General features: G+C 37.3%; 2 protein-coding genes across 12 annotated transcripts in view; one reads left to right on the forward strand and one right to left on the reverse strand.

Annotated features, from left to right (window-relative positions):
- Window positions 1–643: 643 nt before the first annotated feature.
- Window positions 644–23,287, reverse strand: acbd5a (acyl-CoA binding domain containing 5a). Of its 4 annotated transcripts, none has more exons than XM_046847344.1 (13): window positions 23,086–23,275; window positions 18,248–18,333; window positions 16,234–16,354; window positions 13,690–13,762; window positions 13,487–13,604; window positions 11,872–12,111; window positions 10,817–10,987; window positions 9,954–10,048; window positions 8,541–8,718; window positions 8,253–8,452; window positions 6,255–6,314; window positions 3,692–3,801; window positions 644–2,848 (listed from the first exon to the last, which is right to left on the reverse strand). In XM_046847344.1, the coding sequence occupies exons 1-13, from the start codon at window positions 23,136–23,138 to the stop codon at window positions 2,836–2,838; spliced, it is 1,518 nt and encodes a 505-aa protein (XP_046703300.1). In that variant the 5' UTR covers window positions 23,139–23,275; the 3' UTR covers window positions 644–2,835. The 4 variants fall into 4 exon arrangements, with proteins under 4 accessions (XP_046703300.1, XP_046703301.1, XP_046703302.1 ...); XM_046847345.1 differs by lacking the exon at window positions 23,086–23,275 and adding an exon at window positions 18,854–18,950 and having other exon boundaries at window positions 18,248–18,369; XM_046847346.1 differs by lacking the exon at window positions 23,086–23,275 and adding an exon at window positions 18,854–18,936.
- Window positions 22,809–24,195, forward strand: part of abi1a (abl-interactor 1a) — a 56,837-nt gene continuing 55,450 nt past the window's right edge. For 5 of the 8 annotated variants that reach the window (XM_046847339.1, XM_046847343.1, XM_046847337.1 and 2 more), the window contains exon 1: window positions 22,810–23,004. In XM_046847339.1, the coding sequence (XP_046703295.1) occupies window positions 22,888–23,004 (117 nt within the window). In that variant the 5' untranslated portion in view covers window positions 22,810–22,887. Of the gene's footprint in view, window positions 23,005–24,195 lie in introns of all 8 variants that reach the window. The other 3 variants (XM_046847335.1, XM_046847338.1, XM_046847342.1) reach the window with 3 other exon arrangements.

Genomic DNA, 24,195 nt, shown 5'->3' on the forward strand with positions numbered 1-24,195 from the left:
TTCACCAAGATCTTGTATTGGTGATAGGGGTCAGAGAGTCGGGCAAAGGCTCTCCAGCACATCCTAAAGATTTTGAATGGGGTTAAGGTTTGGACTCTGTGGTGGCCAATCAATGTGTGAAAATGATGTGTCATGCTCCCTGAACCTCTCTTTCACATTTTAAGCTTAATGAATCCTGAAATACAACGTTCTACTGTTGTTGTTTTACGATTTGATTTCACCAAACCACGCTCCTTCGAGATTTCTTTTCCCCACCGCAAATTCTTCCTCGAAGACGACTGTTCTACTTAGATCTTTTCTTTGCTTGATGGATGCTAAAAATTTCTGAAACAGATGAACATCTTTTCCACGACCACAGGATGTGACTTCCGATACGATTGTTAAAGAAATGAGACGCTACTCACTGCATCTGTTAGGGTTAAAAAAACTTGTTGCCAGCTAAAATATAATCACCCATGCAGTATATACCCAATGGGAGGCTCTTACTAATTTCCTTATTTAAATCCAGGTGTTTTTTTTGGACGGGCAGCGTGTTTGATCACAATCCTCATAGTCTCTTGAGAAACAGCGCTTTGAATAGCAGGCAGATGTAACCGTCGATATCCCTCAGACTGCACGAAAGAGGCAATTTCCTCAATGACTGCCAAAAAATTAAATTAAACAGCGAAACGTTTTTTCGCAATTTTGTGATTTATCTCAAACTATTACCACTTTAATGTCATGTTGCTACGACTTTATTCTCAAAATATAATGACTTTAACCTCGTAGTGCTTCAACTTTATTCTCGTAATCTACGTTTTTTTTTTTTTAGGTTTCATTAAAACGCGGTCGTGAGAAACGGGTACGACATGGGAACAAAAATTAATAAATTTTAAGAATGACCGATAAAAAAAAAAAAAAAAAAGACAACCGTTATTGCATGACTTTTCTTAAGTGTCATTAGGATCAGTTGTATAAGGAATATTGTTGAGAAACACGGCCCTAATACACACATTTTTGTAGCAATTCCTGTTTTTTTTTATTTTCAAAATTCTTTCATTCTTTAGTTTTTTCTTAATACTTAAATTAACATTTTGTTATGGGCCTTTCAAAAGTATTGGGACATTTTTTTAGCCATATGTGACTTTTCAAACTGTTACCACAAAGTTGTTGGCACAGAACAATATGAGCTCCAGATTTGGGAAATCGGGAAGTTAAAAGTTTGCGAGGTTAAACCTATATAATGCCACAAGAGGAAAAACTGCTGTGTTCTGTAGGTGGGAGGGGCATGTGCTGTCACTCAACACTAGCCAATTATGTGAATCTGTGAGTTCGGGTATGTGGAAGAGGGCAGATAGCGTTTTAGTGTTTTGTGCAGCCCTGTTAATGCAAAAAAAATGTTTTTAGCTACCATTGGCTACTAACCAACTAGTAAAATAAAGTTTGATTTAACTGGTAATGGCGAATTTATACCACTGACGCTTTGGAGGCAGAAAATCAGCAATAAATCAGCAGTTTTTCGTGTACAAGTGAATTTCCCTAAACCAGACAATTAAATTTTTTTATTACCTTGGATATCAAAATATTATTTAACTGTACAAAAATGTTACCTATTATCTATATTCGCATACTACCATGCCTCATTTTTCATCATTGTTCCTCTTTATTTAGTATCTGGCACCCTGATTGGTTGACAAGTTTAATAAAAATGATGAAAATGTTCTGTGCTTTTGCGAAAAAGTTTGTTGGTAGTGAAATTGTGATAAAACTGTTTTATCTATTAATTTCTCAGAGTTGTAGTTGTGTAATTGTGATTTGTAGACGTTACAAACTTCAGAGAAAATATAGTGACGAACTGTGCTTTATGTTGTAGCTGAGGTGGCACTATCAAGGGTACAGGATCCGTTATTGCGTGTTTGGATGTGAACGTGGGGTAACTTTAAATTAGCTCTTCAGGTGATTCAGTAATTTATGTCTAATTTATGTAATTAATGTTCCCTGATGAAATACATCAAAGCAACTAAAAACGCAAACGTTCAGGTACATATGAGGCGGTATCAAAGTTTCCTGCCAGTTTTATAACAGGCCAAGCAGCACGCGCAGTTACAGGGAACATCTTAATCTACAACAGAGGATCTGGAAAAAAAAAGTGGCTGAATAAAGAAAAGCTTGTTTCAGGGGCAATACTTTGAGTATTCGACTTAATTAAAGGTAACCTTAATCTACCACAGCAGTAAAAAGAAGCAAGAGTGTCAAATAACTTAACATAGTCCTTCTCTAGATCAGTGCTTTATAATTCGTGATCATGGCTTTGATTGCTTATCCAACTGCAACTTATGGAAGGCACTTCTTCCAGTAGCATCAGTTCACAATGGCCCCGATTTACACATAGGGTCGAAGCCGAGCCAGAATCTTGCATGTTATTGTTACAAAACGAACCGTTTTATCTATAATTATACAGTGTAATTCGTCATGTATAGAGCTTGATGCATCATTAGCAGCTTTATGGTGAAGCGTAACGAGCGACACGTCTAGTTCTCAACGTCGGGCGGTGTATTAAACTTGTTACTGTAATGCCCTGTCAGGTTTAGGAACGAAAAGATTTTTTTTTCTTTGCATCTTACTTCGAATTTCTCGAACCAAGCAGTTCATGTAAATCTTACCACTTTATATATTAGACTTGAAATTTCTTTTTTTACAAAAAGCTTTTAGAAGCAGCACACATTCATCTATCAGGCTGTTTTTCGATGCTCACTAATCGTCTTCATCGTAGTGCAAAAAGCGAGAGTTAAAAAGAGGAGGTGCTGCCGAGGACGCCGGCGTCTGGAGCTCACGGGTCTGCCGCCGTCACGTGTCTCAGGGCAGTTTTCTGAAAGGAAGAACCGTATGGTGCTCAGTTAGAAAGATGAATTCATTGTAATGCTCTTATTGCTTCATTAATGAATAATGTGCTTAAACTGTCCTAGTTTAAACTGAGGAAAGTCAATCGCTTAAAATATCCAAGCACGATTAATTGCATAATGACGTTGCGATTAATCGCCGGTTAACTCATGAAATTTTTTATCTGTTCTAAATATTCCTTAAATTAATACTTTTCAAGTTTTTAAATACTCTAATCAACATGGACAAACATGGACACTTAGTGAAAGCAAACTCAACATGCATGAAGACAAAATATTCTTATGAATGTTTTAAAGTAATTATGGAGTTTAAAGTTACGTAAATTATCAGGAGACCGTACGAAACTTTTGTTTCCACACGGACGGTTTTAAATGCCGGATATGTGCATCATGGCGGATTTTGGTGCTTGATTTGAGACTTGCTGCATTGGTAAAACACGTTTAGTGATTAAAATGTGTATTTATATATAAATATCTGAGTAAAGAAAGGATGTTGTGAATGAAATTGTGTTGAGAGGTTTATTTTTAGCTTTATATATTTATTTAATTGTAATAAAAATGGAAAAAAATTATTTGCGTTAACGTGTTTTTTTGGACTTTTTTTAGAATTGAGAAGAAATGCTGTAAAGCAAAAAAATCCCATGTGCCCAAGACTTCGGCACTACACCGTCTATGGTTTTGTGTTTTGAATAAAAGACGAACAATAAAACAACTTTTTCCACACCTGATAAAATAAATTTTAAGTTTATTCCTGTCCTTCTGTTTGTCATAAACACAACGACTTGACACTTGGATTATATTCCAGCTGTTACCTTCTCCGCCTCTGAAAATACAGGCGAATGATCCACTGTACAATGAAGGGCCAGAAGAGAGCAAAGGCTACGGTGCCTGGGGAAACGTCAAACGGCCACCAGGATGGCTTCTGCACACAAATATAAACATTAACATCACATATATAGATACAGTGCATTCGGAAAGCATTCACAGTGCTTTTCCACATTTTATTAATTTTATTATTTTCCTCAATATTCTACAAACAAAACCCCATAATGACAATGTGAAAGAAGTTTGTCTGAAATCTTTGCAAATTTATTACAAATATAAATATTCACAGTCTTTGTCATGACACTCAAAATTGAGCTCAGGTGACTCTTGTTATCACTGATCATCCTTGAGATGTTTCTACAACTTGTTTAAAGTCCACCTGTGGTAAATTCAGTTGATTGGACATGATTTGGAAAGACACACACCTGTCTATAGAAAGTCTCACAGTTAACAGTGTGTGTCAGAGCACAAACCAAACGTCCAAGGAATTGTCTGTAGACCTCAGAGACAGGATTGTATGGAGGCACAGATCTGGGGAAGGGAAAAGAAAAATTCTGCAGCATTGAAGGTCCCAATGAGCACAGTGACCTCCATCATCTGTAAATTGAAGAACCACCAGGACTGAGCGATCAGAGAGAAGGGCCTTAGTCAGAGAGTTGACCAAGAACCCAATGGTCACTCTGAAAGAGTGCCGGCATTTCTCTGAGGAGAAAGGAGAACCTTCCAGAAGAACATACATCTCTGCAGCACTCCACCAATCAGGCCTATATGGTAGAGTGGCCAGACAGAAGCTACTCCTCAGTAAAAGGCACAACATGACAGCCCACATGGAGTTTGCCAAAAGACACGTGAAGGACTCTCAGTCCACAAGAAACAAAGATTGAACTCTTCGGCCTGAGTGTCTAGAGTCATGTCTGGAGGAAACCATGCACCGATCATCACCTGGCCAATACCATCCCTACAGTGAAGCATGGTGGTGGCAGCATCATGCTGTGGGGATGTTTTTCAGTGGCAGGAGATGGGAGACTGGTTAGGATTGAGGGAAAGATGAATACAGCAATGTACAGAGACGTCCTTGATGAAAACCTGCTCCAGAGCGCTCTGGACCTCAGACTGGAGCAATGGTTCATCTTCCAACAGGACAACGAGCCAAAGCACACAGATAACAAAGGAGTGTCTACGAGACGAAGGAGCTTCAACAAATTATTGCGCAAAAGGCTGTAAATACTTATGTACAATTGATTGTTTTTTTTTTACTTTTAATAAATTTGCAAAGATCTACAAAATGCTGTGAATATATATATAAATAAGGGGTGTAATGGTACACATATTCGTATAGAAATTGTTCGATACAGGGCTTTCGGCAGCACTTTTTCAGTGTGGAACAAAGTTACAATCTGAATTCCCTCAGGAACGTATTAAGTGGCGGAACGCAAGTTTGTTTAGTTTCCGTCTCACAATTTATGTGCATTTTTTTATTCGTATAATTATCAAACTGGAAAACATACACAAACATTCCAGTGGTATAAAAAATAAACTAGAGTTATCGCATGGTCACTGTGGCTACTCACGCTGCACTGGAAATACGATTTGTTTTACACATGCATGAAAACGCTAAAGAATCCATAGCACTAGCGTTAGCCGCTAACCAAGAAGTAGCTAGCTGCTAATGCTAGCACTATGGATTCTTAAGCGTTGTATGTCCAGCTTTAAGAATTTCTTTTAAAAGGACAAAATTCAGACAATATCACATATCGAGGGAGTGAATGAATGAAGGATGGAATAAAGACATTTTTTTAAGTACGATGTTATAAGTGGAACAATTAAGTAGAACATATCTTTATAAAATTAAATATTAAATGTAAAACACACACACACACACACACACACACACACACACACACACACACACACACACCCCTATATTACCCAAATAGGGTCTACCAAATGTAAACCATTTAATAAAATGTTTCCATTTATTTTATTTTATTAAATTTGTGCCAATTAAATTTATTACTTCAATCAATATAAAAAAGTAAATTGCATTAATTTGATTTATTCTATTTTATTTTTATCAAATATTTTATTTATTATTTAAACATGCAGGCATTTAAAATTGTTTTAAAATTGTTAAAAAAATGTAAAATGTTCAAATGTTGATCACAAAAGTTAATAATAATAATAAACTGCATTAATAAAAAAACAACAAGCAATTTTATGTTTTGCATTTATACCATGACCTAAAAACCAAAGTACGTACTGAACTGTGGATTTTGTGTACCGTTACACCCCTAATATATATATATATATATATATATATATATATATATATATATATATATATATATATATATATATAAAACTGCAGTAAACATTTCTGTAATTTATGAACTGTGTACAGCCAGAAACTCAGACACAGTGATCTGTGGTAAACAGGTTGCTGTTAAGCAGGAAATCTGGCTCAGATTTGAGTATCAAAGTGCACCCAGGATGATTGTAGGTCAGAAGTAAATCATGGCAGTTTAAAATGTGACGTGTTACACAACCCACCCTGTGAGTCCTGCTGGCTGGGGGGAGCAGATATTCTGAGGGCAAGGCCGCTGATCTCGCCTGAGAAGAGCAAATTGTGTAAAACACCAGAGTCAAAGGACTGTTTTACCCAGATCACTCTTCAGATCACTCATGTCGTCACTCTGGATATTTATTAGTTACATTTAAAGAAATTGTGTGTATTTCTGAACCAAAATCTGCAGTGAAATCAATGTTAAAATTAGAGGTGACGACTTCACACAACAAAGTCCTAATCATTACCTAATCCCGACAACACACCAAATCCTAATAACATATCCCGACAACACACCTAATCCTAACATAACCCTAATCCCGACAACAAACCTAATCCTAATAACATATCCCGACAACAAACCTAATCCTAACATAACCCTAATCCCGACAACACACCTAATCCTAACATAACCCTAATCCCGACAACAAACCTAATCCTAACATAACCTAATCCCGACAACACCTAATCCTAACATAACCCTAATCCCGACAACACCTAATCCTAATAACATATCCCGACAACACACTAATCCTAACATAACCCTAATCCCGACAACACACCTAATCCTAACATAACCCTAATCCAGACAACACACTAAATCCTAACATAACCCTAATCCCGACAACACACTAAATCCTAACATAACCCTAATCCCGACAACACACTAATCCTAACATAACCTAATCCCGACAACACACCTAATCCTAACATAACATATCCTGACAACAAACCTAATCCTAACATAACCCTAATCCCGACAACACACCTAATCCTAACATAACCCTAATCCCGACAACACACCTAATCCTAACATAACCTAATCCCGACAACACACCAAATCCTAATAACATATCCCGACAACACACTAATCCTAACATAACCCTAATCCCGACAACAAACCTAATCCTAACATAACCCTAAACAACACACTAAATCCTAACATAACCTAATCCCGACAACACACCTAATCCTAACATAACCCTAATCCCGACAACAAACCTAATCCTAACATAATCCTAATCCCGACAACAAACCTAATCCTAACATAACCCTAATCCCGACAACACACCTAATCCTAACATAACCCTAATCCCGACAACAAACCTAATCCTAACATAACCCTAATCCCGACAACAAACCTAATCCTAACATAACCCTAATCCCGACAACACACCTAATCCTAACATAACCCTAATCCCGACAACAAACCTAATCCTAACATAACCCTAATCCCGACAACAAACCTAATCCTAACATAACCCTAATCCCGACAACACACCTAATCCTAATTACATAACCTAGTGCTAATATCATAACCCTAATCCCGACAACACACCTAATCCTCGTAGCATAAACCCAATCTGGATCATTAAACCCTACTCCTAATCATTTAAATCTAATCCTAATACTGAACCCAATTCAGATAAAGTACCCTTATCATAATACACATAAAAATAATCCTAATAATTTAGCCCTAGTCCTAATAATTTCCAACTACTTCTACCAATATAAAAAACAATCCTAATAATATCCTAATGATAAAAAAAAATCCTGATCATTTCAATCCAAACTATAATTATATAAACCTAATCCTAAACCTTAAAACCATTAGAAAATATCTGGTATATAAAGCAATCTTAAGGATTGAATCCCAACTGTAATCATTTCTGGCTCAATCCAAAGAACAGAAACCTAATCCCATTCAGTTTGAACCTAATCCATATACCATGAAGCAAATTCTATATTGAATTCTAATTAAATTCAATCCTAATCAATCAAAGATTTAAATAAAATAAGTAAATAAATGACAATAAAATGTACTTTTATAGATAATTGCTCGTGTAAAAACTCCTATGACGGTATAAAAGCTTGTTTAATATCCCAGCGTTTGTGGAGATTAGAGATTACAGCACTCCAGCAGTGTTTCCTGTTGATAATAGATCCGGTGCTGGATGAGCTGCAGGTGTATTTGAACGTCTTACCTGTGAGGCTGTAAGAGCCTCGAGTGTGTGCAGTCTCTCCAGGACGCTCTGCATGTCCTCCTGTAGCCGCGTTAATGCCGTCACGATCTGCTCATTCAGATCGCCGCCTCTGGCTCCATCCGACCCCCAGCGCTCCCCGTCACCTCCTGAACCCTGTAATGCCCCTGAGACCCCTGACCCCGAGCCTGAGGACCTTGATCCTGAAGTAGACGAGAAACCGATGTCTGCTAGGAAATAAAAGCTACTGCGTCTTTATTTATTTAGGTTTGTTACACTGTCAGGCTGTACCTCGTCCTCTCCTGGTCACAGAGCTCCCGGGTCTACCTGTGCTCAGTCTGTTTCTCTGCACTCCTCCTTCTCCACTCGTCTTCCCGTCTTCACCTCCGTGTTGAAGACCGTCCTGTTCTTTCAGCGGGATCTCAGAGTCTTGCAGCTCCACATGAGAGCACAGAGCGCTGTGGCTTCCCTTCAAAAATATATACAGAATATGTATTAGGGATGTGTATCTCCATAACTGAGATTCACATCTCGATGCATAGCCAAAGATACGACACATTAAAGATACATATGAAGCAGCTGCCGATGCGTAGGGCTCCTTTCACAAACTCTTTTCCTGTTGTGTGTGCAGGAAGTTACAGCTCTGCCTCTGCCATGTTAATCTGTATTCTATGTGACTCAGGACACGCCTCGTTCTCCGTAGTGTTGTGAGGCGTCAGAATTGAAAAAAGTCAGAACTGCGAGTATAAAAGTTTGCAAACGCGAGGAAAAAAGTCAGAATCTTCAGAAATAAAGTAGGAATTGTAAGAAAAATAAGGCGGAATTGCGAGAAATAAAGTAGGAATTGCGAAAAATGTAATCGGAAATTGCGAGAAATAAAGTTGGAAATTTCAAGAAATAAAGTCGGAATTGCGAGAAATAAAGTCAGAATTGCAAGATATTAAGTCGGAAATAGCAATGAATAAAGTCGGAAACTGCGAGCAATCAAGTCAGAAATTGTGAGAAATAAAGTCGGAATTGTGGGAAATTAAGTTGGAAATTGCGAGAAATAAAAGTCGGAATTGCAAGTAATTAAGTCGGAAATAGCAATGAATAAAGTCGGAAATTGCGAGCAATCAAGTCGGAAATTGCGAGAAATAAAGTCGGAATTGCGGGAAATTAGTCAGAAATTGCAAGAAATAAAAGTCGGAATTGCAAAAAGGAAGTCGGAAATTGCAAAAAGGAAGTCGGAACTTGCAAAAACTAAAGTCGGAAATTGCAAGAAATAAAGTCGGAAATTGCAAGAACCAAAGTCGGAAATTGCGAGAACTAAAGTCGGAAATTGCGAGAAATAAAAGTCAGAATTGTGAGAACTTAAGTCGGAATTAAGCAAATTCTTTTTTTTTTTTTTTTAATAGTATAGCCCTAAAGGACCTTAATATAATATAACCTTTATATAAAGCATTAAGTATTACTGTGGAGTGTGACACAGCTGCACTATTGAGAATACCGGGGTTGCGTAGCTATAATTATATAGTGATGTTTTTTGTATGGAGATAATTACATAACATTCAGGAAAGGAGTCTCTGGTGTCAGCACTTTGTAACGACATAAGATAAAGGAGTTTGGATATTTTGCTCTCGGAATACTCGATCATACTTATTCGGCTGATTCACGAAGAAAGAAAAGTGAGGCTCGTTCGGTTATTAGGGAATGTCGTCTCACCTCCTCCGCACCAAACTGGTCCACAGAGTCGCAGTAAACCTCACTGTCCGAGTCTGAGGCCACGTGATGAGCGCAGAGCATGTCTTCATTATCATCTAGAGAAATTGAAATCGAATGAACTTCGTATTTACATGCAGTGTATCAGTGTATGAGATTTCTAGGGCCTTTTTGAAATGCAAATGAAGCTTCATCATCATAAACAGTTCCCTTAAACAGTAAAACCGAGATCGGTGAGGGTCTATTTATTTATTTTTTCCCTGAAACCATTGTACAACCTTGACAAAATATCAAAAAGTCAGGTGTCCCAATACTTCTGTTCAAATCGTGTATTACAGGTGTCTATGTGCAGATTTGACCAGTGAGAATGCGCGTTAGGGGAAAACGGATCCCGCGGCACGTAGCAAAATTCTCTAACATTACCAGCAGGGGGCAGTCGTGTTTCGTTCCCACTTCTAGCGTTTACTGAAGCCTATAATATGCAAGCGACAGAGCTTGAGAACCGCTTTCTTAAGTATATTGTGTGTGTCAAATATGAATGATTCTTCATGATTTTTGACAGGTAATTATTATCGTTTGATCGTTAAAACAGCGTTTATATGATATGATCAGGAGAGTTTTTAATAAAATCCTAATAAAGACCACTAAATCACAGTGCTATTGTGTTCTCAAATCTTATTGGTCAGAAGGTGTTTATTCTATTGTTTTATTGCAAGTAAACCTATTTTTTACTTTCAAATGAAGCCAGACTGTTTATAGCTTCTAGAAAGTAAGGGGTGTATCATGATCTCTTCTAAAGTGTTTTATTCCCTGTTCTAGTTTCAAATCCATTAAGCCTCATGAACCCGAGTGCTCTGTAGTGTCACCTGTTTTGTGGCCATTAACGTGTTGGATCTCTCCGTCGTTCTCCTCCGTGTCTTTTCCGTTCAGAACGGATTTGGAGCAGTGCGTGCCGTTCTGCAAGGGAAACTCGTTGTGCTCTGTAGCGCCGTTCGGAAGCCCTTTTCCCTCCGAGGACTTTTTCTTCAAGGCAGTGGCTAAAACATAAAAAATGTAAAAAAAAAATTAATTCCTTATCATATATGTACTTATACTCTGCTAAGTCTAAATTCTCGATTCTGATTGGCTGGAAGATGCCGATGTTGTTTTGTCGAAAGAATGCGTGGTTCGTGAACAACTCTAACCATTTTAACATACAGTTCCAGGTCCGTCCACACAGAGTGAGACAGCTGTTTAAACATTTCACATGGTGGATTTTTACTTAAATGGCGAATTTTACCATCTAATAAAAAGCACAAGATGAGAAATAGAATGAAAAACGGCACCAGGAGTTAACACCGGGAGCTTTGTTCATTTACAGATACACAACATCTCTCTCTCCAATCTTTCTCTTAATTCTTTTTCTAATAAATATTTTTTAAAACTAGAGGTTGACCGATTCATTGGTTTTGCTGATTAATCAGCACCGATTGTTGATTGCTGGAACTATCGGCTGCCGGCAAAAATTCGATAGTTTTTCCAGGTTGCGTTATTCAGTACGATAGCGGCCTCTACAGGCGAAATACTGACACCACATGCTGTTTGTTTTGACACACAAAACATGCTTTAAATGTCTTCATAAAACCCAGAGCATTGAAATTTGATTTATTTTTATAATAAGTTCAGTGCTCTTTTACAGGAAGTGTTTGTTTTTTATGCAGTATTTAGTTGATTCAGTATTGGTCGATTAATCGGTTATCATTATCATTTCGAGCAGCTGAGGTTATCATTCGGTTATCTTTTCGAGCAGCTGAGTTTCTAGATAACGGTATGAAACCTTACACCGATTTAACGGCTTCACATCTGGTGTTTTTTCACCTCCACATCACGTATTAAAATTGTTTAACGCACACCTAGCGTTCAGTGTCCCTTCCTTCATTACCTTTTGGCAGCTGCTCATTCTCTTCTTCATTCTCATCATCTCCACTGTTGTCATCTTCTTCATCCTCATCGTCGTCGTCATTCTCAGTGCCATCCTCCTGCACCTTAACCTCGTTTGCGTTTATCTTCGGAGCTTCTGCTTTGATAGGAATGTGACCGTCCAAGGTTCCGTTCATTTCCATGGTTCTGATGATGCTTTTTGTGGTGCTCTTCGAAGGGGCAGACATCATGCTCCCGAGGCCTAAAGATCACCACAGTTGCACATGTTATTTGTGTTTATGACCTGGGGTCAAATCTAGTCTAGCATTTATTTATCACTAGTACAAACAGGAACTAATCTAGAAAACAATCTACATCTACAAACAAAAAACCAGCTACATGTGGATTTGAGATTTAGGAATCACCACTACGTCTTTAACATTACATTACATTACAGTATGTTCAGTACTTTGGGAGGAGGATCACAGGAGGAACACGTTTACTACACACTTGCCTTCCAACTGTCTAGCAAATCGTTCCAACTGGGCTGAGCAGCAAAGCGAACACACATTCAGCATGTTAACATAAAAAAATAATAATGAAACAATTGGAAAACATGTATTTGTAACAGATTGTCACTACAGTTTTACTCAGATGGAGAGTATAAATTGACATCAGGAAGTCATGGATCAGTTTTTATCCATAAACTTCAATAATGATCCGATCTCTCAAAGTACACAGACGTTTAATTCGACAGACGATACTCTGTGTCTCATTTGTTAGGGTTGCAAAAGGACGGAAAATAGGGATTTAATCTGGGGAATATTCCAGGTTGGAAACTTAAACTGGTAAATTTATCGGAATTAACAGAAATGTACGAGAATTTATGGGAATTAATTAGAGATTCTGGGAAATTTATGTCAACTGTATCATATACAAACATAAATATAAACATTTAGTTTGGTCAAAAGCTCGCAAACATACAGATTTTTTTTTTACATTTTTGACTTGATTTAATTGTTAATATACTTTTGTTGCACAATAGCTTACACACAGCACAAAGGCCACACCTCCTTCAGTAGGACTAACAGGCACAAAGGCCACCTCTCCTTCAGTGGGACTAACAGGCACAAAGGCCACACCTCCTTCAGTAGGACTAACAGGCACAAAAGCCACACCTCCTTCAGTAGGACTAACAGGCACAAAGGCCACACCTCCTTCAGTGAGACTAACAGGCACAAAGGCCACACCTCCTTCAGTGGGACTAACAGGCACAAAGGCCACAAATCCTTCAGTAGGACTAACAGGCACAAAGGCCACACCTCCTTCAGAAGGACTAACAGGCACAAAGACCACACCTCCTTCAGTGAGACTAACAGGCACAAAGGCCACACCTCCTTCAGTAGGACTAACAGGCACAAAGGCCACACTTCTTTCAGTGGGAATAACAGGCACAAAGGCCACACCTCTTTCAGTGGGACTAACAGGCACAAAGGCCACACCTCCTTCAGTAGGACCTCTATTAGTGGGACTGGACAAACACAAAGTCCAAAAGAATGGACTGATGCATAGGTCACTGGGACGAATTAATAGGTGACAGTGCCCACCGTTTACGCCAACCATGATGAACATCTCACCTGCGGTCAGGTCTGACACTTGGTTGATCTTCTTCTTCTCATCTACCAACTCATAGAATGGCCCAAGAACCTGCAGCAGCTGTTCCACCTGCTCGGTCATGGGCATGCTTTCAAGAATCTAAAAAGAAAAGAAAAAAAAAAATACAACCTTTAGATATTTTGTTTCAGACCGAAACCGGAAACGAACAAACGGACAACGTTACCAGTTTGAGGTCATCCACATACGCCGTCATGGCCTCTTCCTTTGGCATATCTCCAAGTGCATTCCATGCATCCCTACAACACACACACAAACACACACACACACACTAGGTAAATGCTTTCTCTGCAGTATTAGGCAAGTCTTGATTTTCCACACTCCTGAGGAACGCTCAGGTTTCTGGTGGACTGTGAGCTGTGGTTTTCAAGGGTGCTCACATGGTCATGTTGCAGGCAGCCAGTGTATGAAAGCAAACTAACAGGTGTGAACGAACCTCGGAGTGATGAGCATCTCTGGCATGTTCAGACATAACACTGGTTCTACCTGAAAGTGACCAATTACTTGTGACCAGTATTTTCTATGCAAATCGATTTCTCCTCGCTAAACTGTTTCTCGAGCGCTTCCTCTCAGCACCTCTGCTGCTACGTAAACATGACGTATCACAACACTACGGAGACCGAGGCGTGTCCTGAGAGTCACATAGAATACAGATTATCATGGCAGAGGTAGAGCTGCATCTTCCTGTACACACAATAGGAAAAGAAACATCTGGTTTTATTTCATCTAATAAATCTTTGTTTTTTTGCACTACAAAAGCCTGTTTGTGAAAGGGCCATGCGTTAGAAGTCAGAAGGCTCTTAAGTTATAATTAATAAGCATAATAAATTGCATAGCATCATATTTCTTCATTGAATTGCATCGAAATCGGATCACACTGCATCATAATCGCGGTGAATCGTATCTGTAATAATACCTTATAACGTCTTTGTTAATTGTTATAGTAAACAAATACATAACGCCTAATAAATCATTATGCTGGATTACAGAACACATTATAACAGTTGCTCATAAGGACATTATAGTCATTAAATTAGGTGTAGTAACAAAATAGGACACTGTTATTGTTCGTAAATACTCACAGTTCCACGTATATTAAATTATAAAGGAAAACTACACAGTATGTCTTCCTAGGGTCAAGTCACATGTCTGGTCATAAACGCATTATAACAACTAATGTCATATTTGACTCAAGTGCCTGAAAGTTATTTCTTGCAATTTGCTTTATAAGATATTTTAATGCGGGGGAAAAAAATTGAATGAGAGTAAATACAAATAAAATGAGGTAAATACAACCTCAGATGAACAACATGACATATTACACCATGGTATTATCATTTTTTTTTTTTTTACAAAAATGAACCCAAATGGAGACTCCATGAGTAAAAATTCAAGGATTATACCACAGGATTCAGGGGATACGTAGCAGTCAAGACACAAACAATGATGCAACGGTGGCTGCTCATTAATCTGAAAAGGCCATTTTCAAAGAATTTAAAGCTCGTGGTGTACTGTGAGGAAAATTATTCACAAGTGGAAAACTTTTAAGACAGTTTCCACTTTTTAGAGGAGTGAATGTTCAATCAACTTTAACTGAAGGTCAGACAGTGCAATGTTCAGAGAAAATGGAGGCCAAATGGAGGCCAAAGTGGAGATGTTTAGCAGTAATGCACAGCGCAACATATGGCTAAATCCAAACACAGCTTGAATTTTGAAGGTACCCTTCATATAAAATCAGACACCATGACATAACTGTTTATAAGTGTTTAGTTTTCATGTACATGACCCTTCATGAAGTATATGTAGGTCAAAATCTATACGTCTTAATGTCATGTCTCATTACAATGTTAACATTTCTTTAAAAAAAAAAAAAGTTATAATGCACTAAAGACTATGATATATAGAAGATAATGTAGACTGTAAACATTCTCATGCATGACACTTTATACTTCATAATGGCAAGTTTTATAACGCTTGCTTGTGAGATTTTGATCATTTTATATATCTCCTGTGTTCATTTCTACTAGAGGTCCAACGATTTATCGGTTCTGATGCTTGATTGCTTGAACTACGGGCAAAAATCCATTCCAGTAGTTTTTCCGGGTTGCATTATACAGTACAAGGGCGGCCTCTAGAGGCGAAATCTTTAATGCCACGTGCAATTTATCTGTACTGTCATTTTTTAACTCATTTTGGATGTAACTGTTTTTAAACGTTACTTTTTTTTTGGTTCAAATGTGTCTTTTATTTTCTAAATATTTTTATATATATATTTTTCCTATTTATTTCATTTAGCACATTATGATTCAGTAGTGTTTATATTTTTGTAATAAAGTTCAGTACTATTTTACATAGAATGTTATGTTTTTTTTTTTTTATCTATTTTAAAGAATATCGTTTTAATAATTGGTTATCAGCAAGCACGATACAACCTAGCTATCGATACCAATAAAATCCACAAACTCAAAATCGGTCGACCGCCAATTCCTACAAACTGATTCTTTTTATGCGTTTGTTAAAAGTCGCAAATCAGTTACTCGCTGAGGCCACAAAGAATGTGTCGTATACCCGGTAGGTTCAAAGACCAAATCCAGAGGACTCATGCTTACTATCTCGTAACACAAGATTTATTGATTAACAAAAAAACAAAAAAAACAAATACAAAGTGCTAAAAAAAGAAAGACTGGCGTGATATGCAGTGTTTGGGTACCATTTGACTTTGCCAACAGGATCCCAAAAGCCTGGGCGAGGAATGTTGCATGGCCCCTGCGTCACCTGCTTGTAGTAGCTGTAGAATTTTAGCATCATTTCGTTGGACGGCTGAAAGGAACCTGCGAGGAATCAGATGGTGGTGATTAGATGGTGGTAACGGACCATCGTGTGTCATCAAGACAAGAACATTTATCCAAAGCAGATTTTCATTTAGCCACGCCCACAAAACCCCACAGATGCCTGGGCCCTTGGAGAGTTTTTAATGCTGAAAGAGAAATGCTCATCACATTTTTGCTCAACTACAAGGTGATATCAAAAAGTTTCGAGACTAGTCTTGTCACACACCAACAGATGGCAGCACAAGGCTGCACGCACAGTCACAGGGAGCACCAACCTTCATAATTGTCCTGTGTACATCGTGTGCTGTGCAACTGTACATTCTGTCACAAGCTCTCCTCACATGTGAGTTACTCGCCGGAAAACAAAATGATCGCCCCTGCCGTGAAAGTATGGATTAGTTTGGCTGGGATGTGCCCTGGCAGCTGGATGAGGGTGAAGAAAGCTCAGGTCCCCTGAGGAGTGTGTGGCCCATCCCCTTCTACATCTGCACTCGATATTAGTGTGGATCTCATGCAGGTCAGAAAGGCTATGGACCTTGCAACTAGCAACAGACTGCAGAAACCAGAAACCGTCTACGACCAGGTGTTGCATGGGGGACCTCGTTGTATAAAACAAGAAGAACCCAAAAGTCTTTTGAGAGCTGCTTGCCTAATTTTAACGAGAAAGAGGAAGAGATGCACCACGATCCTTGAGGAAATTTCCTCTTGCAAACAGAATATAAAAAAAAAACTATAAACTTGTATGAGAACAATGTAAATAAATCCAACCCCCACTGTGACAGATTGAAGTTTCACTTTCCATGATCTGTGACTGATCTAAATGAATTCTGTTTATTAATTATTGATTGGTTTTGGGTGCGTCGATGATGCGCCATACTTAAAGCATGCAGGTGATTTAGATGATTTCATTTTATTAATATGTAAAGTGCGAATCCATTTCATTTTAACAAAACAAAATTGATTAGCGCGATTTTATGAGCGCGGCATGCATTTCTGTTTGACCATTTGAGAAAAAAAACAACATTTATTCACGATGTCTTTTTTTTACTCAGATATAAAATAATTTACAAGAATATTTAGTCTTCATGCTCCATGTTGAGTTTGGTTGCACTGATAATTAACATACATTTGCATAAAACATCAATATTTGCCAATGTTTATTCGAGTATTTAAAACTTGAAAATGATTCATTTGTGGTACATTTAGAACAAATACAAAATGTGCGATTAAGTTGCGATTAATCTCGACTAGTACTCGAGTTAACTCGTGACAATCGAGTATTTAACCGAATAATCGAGATTAAATATTTTATTCGATCGACAGCCCGAATAAAAATACAGTTTTAAATTTCTTCTCCACTTCCTTTGTTGACTCCAATCTTGTTATATAGACCTGTGGTAAATCGGGACTCGTGCTATCTATATTCGGTATAGAGCAAAAAATAAATTAATACAAATAATGCAGAACAAACCCGCTAAAACGTACAAAAGAAGAAAGATCGAAACGGACGAGACAGACGTCAACGCCATTCGCTTTCTGAATACCGAATCTAAATTTGTGATTTGTCTCATTATCATAAATCACATGAGGATTTCTTGTTTAAGTGCAGAACACATTAGACTCGAGTCATATGGACTGTAGTGTTTATTTTATTCATTTTCTGCATTATATATTATAATTGCATTATTAGTAAAGTTAAATGACAATCAGATTTTAGATTTTTCACTTAGAATTTTTACTTCGAGTACATTTTTAATGCAGTGTTTTTTTACTTGAGTAGATTTTTAGATCTTGTACTTTAGATCTTCTACTTTAGATCTTCTACTTTAGATCTTCTACTTGAGTAAAATTGTATTGAAGTAACAGCTGAATATTTGATGAATTATGACTCACCGTTTGCAGGCAAACTCTGGATCACTTTGACCGCAGCGTCAAACCTTTGCTCGTGGATCGATCTGGACTCATCCTCCATCGTGGATCTTATCAAAAAAAATAAACAAATTGTCACATCAAACCTGGGGGAGAGGGGGAGAGAGAGGGAGAGAGAAATATGAACAGCTGTGTATATGAGTATGTGTGGAGGTTGTAGCTCAGTGGTTAAGGCATTGGATGGGAAGGTCATGAGTTCAAATCTCAGCACCACCAATCTACAACTATTGGGCCCCTAAGTGAGGCCCTTATGTCGTAAATGCCCATTTGTACGTCGCTTGAAGTATATAGGGTAAGTATATATATTATATTAACCAAGTAATTTATTAAACTACTGCATGAGACGCTTATTATTATTTATAAGAGTTATTTACATGGTTATAATCTTGCTCACAACATGCACGATACAAGAACATGCACCAAAACATCCTTAATGTCCTTAACGACACATCAAACATGGCGACACACAACTATACACCTCGATTCTACACAAACAACGCAACGGAACAAATCATAATAATACAAAAATAATTCATAACAATAACAACAGCAACAACTCAACCCCCTTACCGTTTCTTCAGCACCTGCGAGGAAGAAGGCGACTTCGGAAAACTGTACCAGCGACAAAACCCCTAATGAACACCCGTAGCGATGTTGGGAATTGTAGTTTAATTGGATACAAAAAAACTAAGCGTAAAGGGTCAACAAAATACAAGTACCACAATGCATTGCGCAAGGGTCCGGATAATCCAGAAGTGTAGTCAGGACATCAGCTTGACTCTCTGCCCTAGAAAAGCTTTAAATGTTTCCAGTGTTACACAAGCATTCATGAAAGATTGTTTAGTGTTTTTGATGTTTAACCGATGCTAGATTATGGTCTGTATTAGTCGCAAAAGTGCAGAATTATTTCTGAAACCGGATTAAAGACTATATTATAAAACTACATATCCCAAGATTCATTTCGCGTTATTACTAATAACGCGTTTCTTCGATAAATAGTCTCGCTTCGTTTTACATGAAATCGGGAACACAGTCTTATAATTTTATTGTTATTTTAATTAACATTATAATTAAATGACGTGTTATTATTGTATGTAACCACTTTCTTAAACTGTATTAACGACGCACACGTTCAGAACAAATCAGAAGCCGCCCTCTCATCCGGGCATTCTGGCTGCATGCCCCTTCCTTCCTTCCTTCCGAACGACACACACACACACACACACACACACACACATACATTATTATATTAGATATTATATTATCACCTATATCGCCAAGTATCATAAGTTGCATGCACAAAAAATTTGTTATGGTGCTAAAAAATATAAAAGAAAACGAAAATAACTAATAAAATAAAAAAAACAATAAAATAAAGTCATAAAGTAATACATTATATATATATATATATATATATATATATATATATATATATATATATATATTTCAAATACATATTTCATATATAATATAGGATTTTGTCCTTTGTATTTGTAGGGTTGATGAAAATTGCTTCATATTTTGTATTAAAATACTTTAGTGTTTTGTATTTTTAAAACACTGTAAAATACTTTATCAAAGGTTCCACATGATGACATCATAAAAATGCGGCCTCTGATTGGTGCCTACTCAGTATTTTGCTCAGATTGTTGAGATCAGAACAGAAACTTGATCTGTATGGAAGAAGGGGGTGAAGATAAGTGTGCAGCTGCCAACTTTCAAATATTTGTCCCATGATTGATAAATAAATATTCTATCTATCTATCTATCTATCTATCAATCTATCTATCTATCTATCTATCTATCTATCTATCTATCTATCTATCTATCTATCTATCTATCTATCTATCTATCTATCTATCATAATGTGCATTTAAGATAAACACCCTTAGCAATCTATATATAGGCGTGTACATGATAAGAGGGATTTTGTACCCTGCATAACCTCAACAATAATGAATGAATATCCGGATGTCTGGATGAATTTCATTTAGAGTCTGGTTCCTCACAAGGTTTCCTTCTCATCTATTTGGAGGGAGGTTTTTATCCTTCACCAATGTCCCCTCTGTCTCACTCATTGTGAATAAACCTATAAACTAACGAATACATTTTAAATTAAAATTGATGTACATTTAAAGCTGCTTTGTGACAATGTCCGTAATAAAAACGCTATACAAATAAAACTGAATTGTGTGTGTGTGTGTGTGTGTGTGTGTGTGTGTGTGTGTGTGTGTGTCTGTGTGTGTTTTACATTTAATACAATTTTCAAAAGATATGATCTACTTAACTATTCTACTATTCTACTGCATATTTGTAGTATGCTGTAGAACAGTCATTTACTCCCTTGATATGTGGAATGAATAGAAATTCTTGAACCAAACGATCAACATTGCGAGACCTGTAAAACCGGCATCTGCAAAACACCGCCCTGCTAATCGTATTTCCGGTACGGAGTGAGTCTCCACAGTGACACTGCGCTAACTCCACTTTCTTTTTCATACTCCTGCCATTGTTGTGTATGTTTTCAAGTTTAATAACGATGTACAAAAAGCTCATAAAGTGCCAGACGGAGAGTAACGATCTTGTGGTCCGCCACTTAATACACTCTTGAGGGGACTCAGATTTGAACTCAGATATTCTGCACGTAAAAAAGGACTGCATTCAGTTACACCCTGAATATATACATATACATATATATATATTACTTTTATTATGCTTTTATACTTTATATTTTTAATTATTTACATTTTTTGATTCTATTTTTAATACATGTGGGACAGTCGTAATAAGCATTTCACTACATGCCATACTCTCTATGAACGTTTAAGTGACATACAATTTTATTTTATTTGACCATTGAACAGTACACCACAACAATGACAGAACCTTTTGTGCTTTCTTCCTCATTAGAATAGAATTAACTCTCAGAGAGTTTTTTTTTTCTTGGCACAAAACAAATAAATATTTATTTTATGAGCTTTTGATATGTGCAAAGCTTCTTTAGGACAATAGTTTATTGAATTTCTTCTGGGTAAAACTAGAAAAAGATAAAAAGATAAAATAATAAAAAAAATTGACAGGCAGGCAGGCAGATAGATAGATAGATAGATAGATAGATAGATAGATAGATAGATAGATAGATAGATAGATAGATAGATAGATAGATGAACTAACAGCGAGACAGACAGACAGACAGACAGACAGACAGACAGACAGATAGATAGATAGATAGATAGATAGATAGATAGATAGATAGATAGATAGATAGATAGATAGATAGATAAATAAACTAACAGCGAGACAGACAGACAGACAGACAGACAGACAGACAGACAGACAGACAGATAGATAGATAGATGAACTAACAAAAAATAGACCGACATTACAGACAGACAGACAGACAGACAGACAGACAGACAGACAGACAGACAGATAGATAGATAGATAGATAGATAGATAGATAGATAGATAGATAGATAGATAGATGAGCTAACAGCAAAATAGACAGACAGACAGACAGACAGACAGACAGACAGACAGATAGATAGATAGATAGATAGATAGATAGATAGATAGATAGATAGATAGATAGATAGATAGATAGATGAACTAACAGAAAAATAGACCTACATTACAGACAGACAGACAGACAGACAGACAGACAGACAGACAGACAGATAGATAGATGAGCTAACAGCAAAATAGACAGACAGACAGACAAACAGACAGACAGATAGATAGATAGATAGATAGATAGATAGATAGATAGATAGATAGATAGATAGATAGATAGATAGATGAACTAACAGCGAGACAGACAGACAGATGAACTAACAGCGAGACAGACAGACAGACAGACAGACAGATAGATAGATAGATAGATAGATAGATAGACAGACAGACAGACAGATAGATAGATAGATAGATGGATGGGTGGATAGATAGATAGATAGATAGATAGATAGATAGATAGATAGATAGATAGATAGATAGATAGATAGAGCTAACAGCAAAATAGACAGACAGACAGACAGACAGACAGACAGACAGACAGATAGATAGATAGATAGATAGATTGATTGATTGATTGATTTCCTGATGTTCACTACACGAAACCATGGCAACTTCCCGTGCACACTAACGTACTACACAGTATGCCAGTATGCCGGAAATTGCGCTGTATACTACTTAGAATGAAAGTGTGCGTAAACAGGAAATCTCTCAAAATATCAATATAACAATATAGCAAGAAGAGAAAAAAAACAATTCATGCTTGAAATATTAAAGAGAATAACACTTTTCTCAATGTATTTTAGTAGTTTAGCTTTGGGATCATCCTGGGAACAACCTTGCATACTAGGCAGTATGTCAGAAATAGTGCGCTTGCTAAGGCGTTAAATACTAACTAGTATGGAAGTGTGTGTGTGGGGGTAGAACGCTCTAGCAGGAATCCTAAACACCAGAGGAGGGAGCTTTTGCCTTGCGTTTGCCCTGCTTTCGTGTGTGTGTGTGTGTGTGTGTGTGTGTGTGTGTGTTTCAGGACCCGGGCTTGTGTGGCTTCTATCAAAGGGAAGAGCAGGAGTTAGTATGCGGAGACATGTAAGATGGCAGAGCTGCAGATGTTGTTAGAGGAAGAGATTCCTGCCGGGAAAAGAGCTTTATTAGAGAGTTACCAAAACCTAACCAGGGTCGCGGACTACTGCGAGAACAACTATGTCCAGGTAAAAAAGTGAAAAGCTCTTTGAATTCGCTGGTGTGAGTGTGTGTGTATGTATGTATGTATGTATATGTAGTGCGCGTACTTGCGTGCGCGCTCCCGCGCTGCTCCTCTATTGTCGGGAACAGGGAGAAACATGGACCGGAAATAATAAACTACAGTCAATAAGCAGCACTTTATCTTTTTATTTTTATTTTACTCCTAATCTCATTTCTCTGATAAACCCCGATTTCACAATCTTTTAGTGGTTTTTCTTTATTATATCCACGATTTCCGACTTTTCTGTCCCTTTTGTGTTTCCATGTTGGATTATCCCGAGGGTGTGTCGAGACCCGTCCTAAAAAAAAGCCTGAATCCGAGACGTGTTTCTCTTTCTTTATTAAACATTTCCCTACAAACGTGTCGGGAACTTTTCTTTCTTTCTTTCTGTCTTTCTTTTTTCGTGGGTTCCCTGTTAAAAGTTTGAGGGGGTGCCAAAACTTTTTCCTAACCACCTAGTTGGGCTTCCATTCGTCGTTTAGGGGTGCCATAATGTCTTTCTAACCCTGTGTGTGTGTGTGTGTGTGTGTGTGTGTGTGTGTGTGTGTGTGAGACCTGTAAACCTTCATTCCATGGTTTGTTTGTTTGTTTGCAGACTGGTTTTGTTAAACAACTACAGCCGTTAGAGTTCATTATAGACTCATGATTCAAAATCAATCACTATTAGATATGATTGGTTGGTTCATTTGATTGGCTGGATGTATGAATGAATGATCGAATGATTGGTTGGTTGGTTGATCGATTAATAGAATTATTGGTTGAATGATTGATTCATTGGTTGATTAACAACTGATACATTGATTGTTTGAATAAATGAATGTTGGATTATTGATTTGATTGGTTATATGAATTATTGTTGTATTACTGATTTGATTGGTTGGTTGTATGAATGATTGTTGTATTATTGATTGATTGGTTGGTTGTATGAATGTTGGATTATTGATTTGATTGGTTGGTTGTATAAATGTTGGATTATTGATTTGATTGGTTGGTTGTATGAATGAATGATTGGTTGGATTATTGATTTGATTGGTTGGTTGTATAAATGTTGGATTATTGATTTAATTGGTTGGTTGTATGAATGAATGATTGGTTGGATTATTGATTTGATTGGTTGGTTGTTTGAATGTTGGATTATTGATTGGATTGGTTGGTT

The sequence above is a fragment of the Silurus meridionalis genome, chromosome 4 (genome assembly GCF_014805685.1).
Source record: "Silurus meridionalis isolate SWU-2019-XX chromosome 4, ASM1480568v1, whole genome shotgun sequence".
NCBI lineage: Eukaryota > Metazoa > Chordata > Actinopteri > Siluriformes > Siluridae > Silurus > Silurus meridionalis.

What these genes read in the sequence shown, in the direction of transcription:
- acbd5a (XM_046847344.1), bottom strand. Translation starts at nt 23,138, where the DNA reads ATGTTTCTCCCTGTTCCCGACAATAGAGGAGCAGCGCGGGAGCGCGCA. An exon ending in ACCAGTTTGGTGCGGAGGAG is followed by an intron (nt 8,719 to 9,953) that starts GTGAGACGACAT and finishes ATATTTTTGAAG; the next exon opens with GGAAGCCACAGCGCTCTGTG. An exon ending in TGTGACCAGGAGAGGACGAG is followed by an intron (nt 8,453 to 8,540) that starts GTACAGCCTGAC and finishes CGTCTACTTCAG; the next exon opens with GATCAAGGTCCTCAGGCTCG.